Genomic DNA, 5,735 nt, shown 5'->3' with positions numbered 1-5,735 from the left:
GGACATATGTCATCGGCAAGGTAGTATCCCATTGTATACTCATGACCATTGATTAAGTAATTAACTGCATTAGCACGTCCTTGTTCGAGCTCAGAAAATATAGGAGACTGTTCTAATACATTAATGTCATTATTTGACCCAGGTAACCCAAAAAATGCATGCCATATCCAAAGATCAAATGATGCCACTGCTTCCAAAACAATGGTTGGCTCACAAATGTGACCAGAGTACTGACATTTCCATGCAGACGAACAATTTTTTCATTTCCAATGCATGCAATCAATGCTCTCTAGCGTCCCTGGAAATCCACGTCTTTCCCCATTGACTAAAAGTCTAGCAATGTCTTCGTTTTTTGGGGACCTCAAGTATTCCTTGGAGAAAATATCAACCACCGCTTTAACAAATTTTTTCGAACTTTCTATTGTAGTGGATTCTCCAATCCGCACATACTCATCCATAAAATCAACTGCCACTCCATACGCAAGCATCCTAAGTGTAGCTGTTATCTTTTGAAGAGAAGATAAACCGAGCCTTTGGGCATTATCTCTTTTTTGGATAAAGTAAGGTTCATAAGTTTCTATCTTGGATTGAATACAGAGAAAAAGAGACCGGCTCATCCGAAATCTCCTCCGAAATAAATGAGGAGGATATATTGGTGTGTCGGCAAAGTAGTCGAGATAAAGTCTTTTATGGCTTGCCAAACGATCACGTTCAATATGCAGACGACGTTTACGTTGTGATGTTGAACCCTTAAGAACTCGCCTCATTATCTCATCCTCGTCTGAGTCATCAAAAAGCAATTTGCGAAGCCTAGAGTGACCCATAGTGACAACCTTGAAGACAACGGTGCAAGCAGAGATTACATTATGGAAAGGGAACAAGTAGATATATTATTCGATAAAAAAAGGTTAAAATCTGTCAAAGCAAAAGTCCCCTGGTAAAAATTGATAAGAAATAAAACATACAGGGGATGCCAGGACTAGCGCTTTACAGCCCAGGACTTTCAACATCATACTAGACAATGACCCCTTAAACTATTACTCGTTATTAAATTAATATCTACAAAAGCAATAATGGTCCCAACCAGAGGATTTAATTCTCTCCACTCTATTATTTGTAATGCATATCTCCCTCTTTGCTTGTTCGTGTGTTTGTGTTGTGGGCTTAGTGCCTCTTCTAACTTGGAGAGTAATTGATCTTAGGATTCTAAGGGAAGATATGTATGCATAGATTTAGTGTAGACTTTGATGGTCTAGAGGTGATATTCTGCTTTCAAGCACCCCAATACTGACAAATAATGTATTGGGCTCTGCACCACAGTGTTTCTTCATGAAATAGTGGCTTTGTCAAGTACATAGTAATTATGAAATATCAACAGGTTCTTTCCCTTTCCAGTTGTGTCTCTAGCTTTGTCAATAACATACAATATAGACTCAAGATAGTATCTTAAACTCAATCTCAAAGTTTGAACACCACAATTTTAGCATACAATATAGACTCAAGAGGTCAAGGGCTAAAAAGCATTTATTAAATGGCCAATATCTCTAGCTTTAATTCAAGTATTAAACTGTTGTTCACAGTATAGTAAAGCCTAAATATTCATTCATGTACTAAAGCATTAATCAAGAAATTGAAACACTAGCTTGTCATTCAATTTTACCATTAAATAAGCTAGAAATAGGGAAAGGGCATAAAGTTCAATTTTAATGGTAGGGACATAAATAGGGAAAAGGCATAAAAAAGTTGTCACTTTCCATTAATTGTGATCATCTAGTTTAGTTAATCAATCTTATTATAAGCAAAAATACATCATCAAACATAGAAAGGACATAAGTTTTTTATATAAGCAAAAATGATGTGATTACATAAGTGGCACAACCTACTGCCAATTGATCAAGTTGGAGCAATACATCATCTACATGTTCCAAACCTATGCTTAAAATAACCCACTACCAAAACAAGGTTGAAACAAAATATCATCTACATATGCCAAACCCCAACCCATATATAATTTACTACCAAAATATAGTTATGACAAGACATCATCTCCTTGGGTCAAATCCAACTATTTACTCTAATTGTTGCCTTGCAAGGATTTGATCATTGAGATTTTCAAAATAAAGTCTTTCTTTGTCATTCATGCCACTTGTATCCATGGTCATTATTCTTCCCTCCTCCCTAATAGTTTCAAGATGAAACCTTTCCTTTTCAATATCAGCTCTTTGCGCATCCACTCGAACCCTATCCGCTTTGATGCGAAGAGCCTCTCTGTCTTGTTCATGTGATTCCTGAAGATATTCCAATTTTTTCGCCAAATAATCATCAAAACCCTTATCACCATCTGTTCTCTTTCTCTTAGCCTTTTAGGCTTTTCTGCCAATTGGTCTCTCTACCTCCACTGTGTCATCATCATTACTACCAACTTGATTAATTGAACTAGGAGTTTGAGGGAGCCCTTTTGATCTTTCCTTAGGCATACTCCACTTTGGTTGGTTCTTCAACACAACCCAATAATGTTCAAATGCAAAAGCTATTTTTTTGCCAGTTGTTGGAGCTGGTGAAACTTTATATAGACCCTTTGCATCTTTCAACTAGATTTAAAAAAAAAAAAAAAATAAATAATTAGTGTCTTGAAACTATTCAAAAATTAATATTGTGACACCATAAAGTTCAATTTATACCTTGTCCTCGTCAGTCCCACCACTTTTATTTCAGGCTTCAATTTTAGCCATGAACCCAGCAAACCTACTTGTCTCCTTATTAATATTTCCCCATCGACTTTGGAGGGAGGGAGCAGAACGTGTGGTTCCGTAAGTATTGTTTTCGTAAAAGTATTGCCAAATTTTCTCCCAAAATTTTTCAACCCTTTGGTCAGTACCTTGCACGGCATCCATGCTAATGTTAAGCCATGTAGAGACGAGGAGGTTGTCCTCATCTACACTAAAGTTGCCACCGCGTTTTGTTGGATTAGGGGTGACAATTTCAACTTCCAGACAAGACTCTTGGATGGGCATTGAAGTATTTTGAGACCCACTTAAAAATGGTGCCAGAAAATCATCATTATCCATTTATGAGATATTAGCATATCGTGTTATCTCTTCTTGTGTACCAATCCCTTTTAAATAAGGAACTTAAAACAGTTAGTGTATGAAGTCAATTAGAGCCAACTCACAAAGTCCAAGAGTTCAAGTATTTGTGGTAAGTGATTACTACAATTAGAAATACAAACTTAACCAAATCTACAAGAGTTCAAAGCCTTCACATATTATGATTGGTGGTAGCTTCTTACATATAGCAACAACCTACAATATATGTTGACAGAAATACAAGCCCTTTACACAGCCAAATATTAATAGAATACAGCAACAAATATAACTCAAAATATACTTTCTGCAAAAATATACTCTCTGCAAACGTAGCCCATACATGGCCAACATGTACAAACAGAAATCAAATAAAACCATAGAGTTGAACACAACAAAAACCACTGATAGAACCTTTGCATACAACATATTAATTTGTTGAAGAAAAAATCAGTAAACAAGAACACCAATTATCTAATAAAATTGGGATTTTGATAAAATTAGGATTTTGGTAATTGAAGTTGAACCTGAACAAACTTTCTGAAGATGCTAATCTGATAGCGAGCGAAAACCCCTCATGATAAAGCTGAATCCTACCTCTACAAACATCAACAGCAATTCTTAGATCAAAACACGAACACAAACACAAGCTGAATCGCCCTTTTTCTTGCAGAAAGAGAAAAGAAACACAAACACAAAAACTCGAACATGGATCAAAACCCACCTAGTAAATTACTTTGATTTTGATTTTGATTTTGATTTGATTTGAGAGATTGACAGAGCTTCGTTTGAGATTTTGAAAAGGTAAATGGGTATCTAGAGTGTCGGGTTTATGAGATGAGTGAATCGGTAAAACGGATTTGGAGATGGGTGAGGGTGAATCAGCATTCGGCAGAGGCTTGGTGATTCGAAGAGAAAAGCGAGGCTTGGTGATGGGTGAGGGTGATGAAGTGAAAAGTTAAATGGGTATCTAGAGTGTTGGGTTTATGAGATGAGTGAATCGGTAAAACGGATTTGGAGATGGGTGAGGGTGAATCGACATTCGGCAGAGGCTTGGTGATTTGGACAAGGGCTTGGTGATCGGAGAGAAAAGCGAGGCTTGGTGATCGGAGAGAAAGAGAGAAGCTTGATGGAGCGAGAGAGAGAGAGAAGCTTGATGGCGCAAGAGAGAGAGAGAGGGGGGGGGGGATGAGAGCCTGGTACTGTAGCAAGAGAGAGGGGCTTGAACGGATTAAAATACACTAAATTGTTTTGGCATAGCGCTACAGTACCATCTCACATATGAGATGGTACTGTAGCACTATGCCCAAAAAATTTGGCCTCTGATGGTTTTAGCCATCCAGTTGCTGGCGTATTTTGGGCCTGTATGCCAAATGTACTTTACATTTGGCATTTGACAGGCCCATTGCTGATGCTCTGATAGCCCATGGAATGACTTCGTTTTGCTAAAATCAAAACCCAAAACAAAATTGTTCAATGAGGTCGTATCAACCCATTCCCTAAATCACATACCACAACCTCCTTCAGCTCTAAAACCTAAATTAACTTTCAGATATCCTTCCAACAAAGGATAAAATCATCATATTCAACCCAAGCATTGATCCTTCATGCCCTTTATGCGGTATGTCTCCTGAATCAACCCTCCATGTTTTTATTTATTGTCATGCTACTAGAGCATTGTGGTTTGGAAGTGGTTCAGGTCTAAAACTTGATTGCGTGCAACTAAGCTCTCCAAGCAATTTAATTGAGTTATTGTTATCCCCACCTATAGGATTAGCCACTGTTTTTAACTTAGAGGCCTGTTTGCTTTGTGGGATTCTGATTTTGGATCAAGGAATATAGTTCTATTTGAAAGGGCTTCCTTGGACTTATGAAGATCCTTGCAGCTAATCAAAAGAAGATTCCAAGAGTATTAGGAAGTCAAACCTGTTGTCTCCTCCAATCCATCACCCCAAAGGGCAGCAACTTGGTCTAATCCAGAGAAAGGAGTCATTAAGATTAATTGTGACACCGCAATTGGCTGTGATAGATCGTATATTGCTATTGTTGCTAGAGATTGGAGAGAGATATTGGTTTTTGCTCTCTCAAAACGAGTAGAAACCAATATCCCTATCCAAGTTGAAACTGAAGTAATCAACTAGACAACCCAAAAATTAGTGTCACACAATATTAGTCAAGCTATTGTTGAAAGTGTCGAACTATGAGTTGTGCCATTCCACCTCAAAACCAATTGGTGATGAGAAAGACATGCTCAAATCTTTTATGGCATTTAACATCACACCACGCGGTCCTATTTTTAAAGTGGTTATAGAGAGTCAAATTGTGGTCCCTCCAACAATCCCTCCCTCACAATGACACTCTCGTGACTCAAACCCATGATCTTGGCTCGGATACTATTTTCTGACCATGAGTTGTGTAATTCCACCTCAAAACCAATTGGTGATAAGGAATACACACTCAAATCTTTTATGGCATTCGACATCACACTAAGTAAGTCTGCTTTTAGAGTAGTTGTAAAGAGTCAAATTGTGGTCCCTTGAACAGAAAGTGATGCTAAGATTTGTATAGATGCTATTAATGGACCATCCATAGCATCTCCATGGAGGATCCAAGTTCTATGTTCAGACACTACGTACCAAGGGCAGTTCTTTG

The 5,735-nt window shown here is 37.8% G+C and overlaps 1 protein-coding gene across 1 annotated transcript; it reads right to left on the bottom strand.

The window, feature by feature from the left end:
- Positions 1–260: 260 nt before the first annotated feature.
- Positions 261–824, bottom strand: LOC126689940 (uncharacterized). Its single transcript, XM_050385094.1, has one exon. It carries the CDS (start codon positions 822–824, stop codon positions 261–263), a length of 564 nt encoding a protein of 187 aa, XP_050241051.1.
- Between the last annotated feature and the right edge of the window lie 4,911 nt (positions 825–5,735).

Source organism: Quercus robur, chromosome 6 (assembly GCF_932294415.1).
Source record: "Quercus robur chromosome 6, dhQueRobu3.1, whole genome shotgun sequence".
NCBI lineage: Eukaryota > Viridiplantae > Streptophyta > Magnoliopsida > Fagales > Fagaceae > Quercus > Quercus robur.
The sequence above is the reverse complement of the archived record's forward strand: the minus strand, read 5'-3'. Positions and strand labels throughout refer to the sequence as shown.

Bases quoted from the DNA above. Each gene is read 5' to 3' on its own strand.
- LOC126689940 (XM_050385094.1), bottom strand. From the start codon at position 824: ATGGGTCACTCTAGGCTTCGCAAATTGCTTTTTGATGACTCAGACGAG.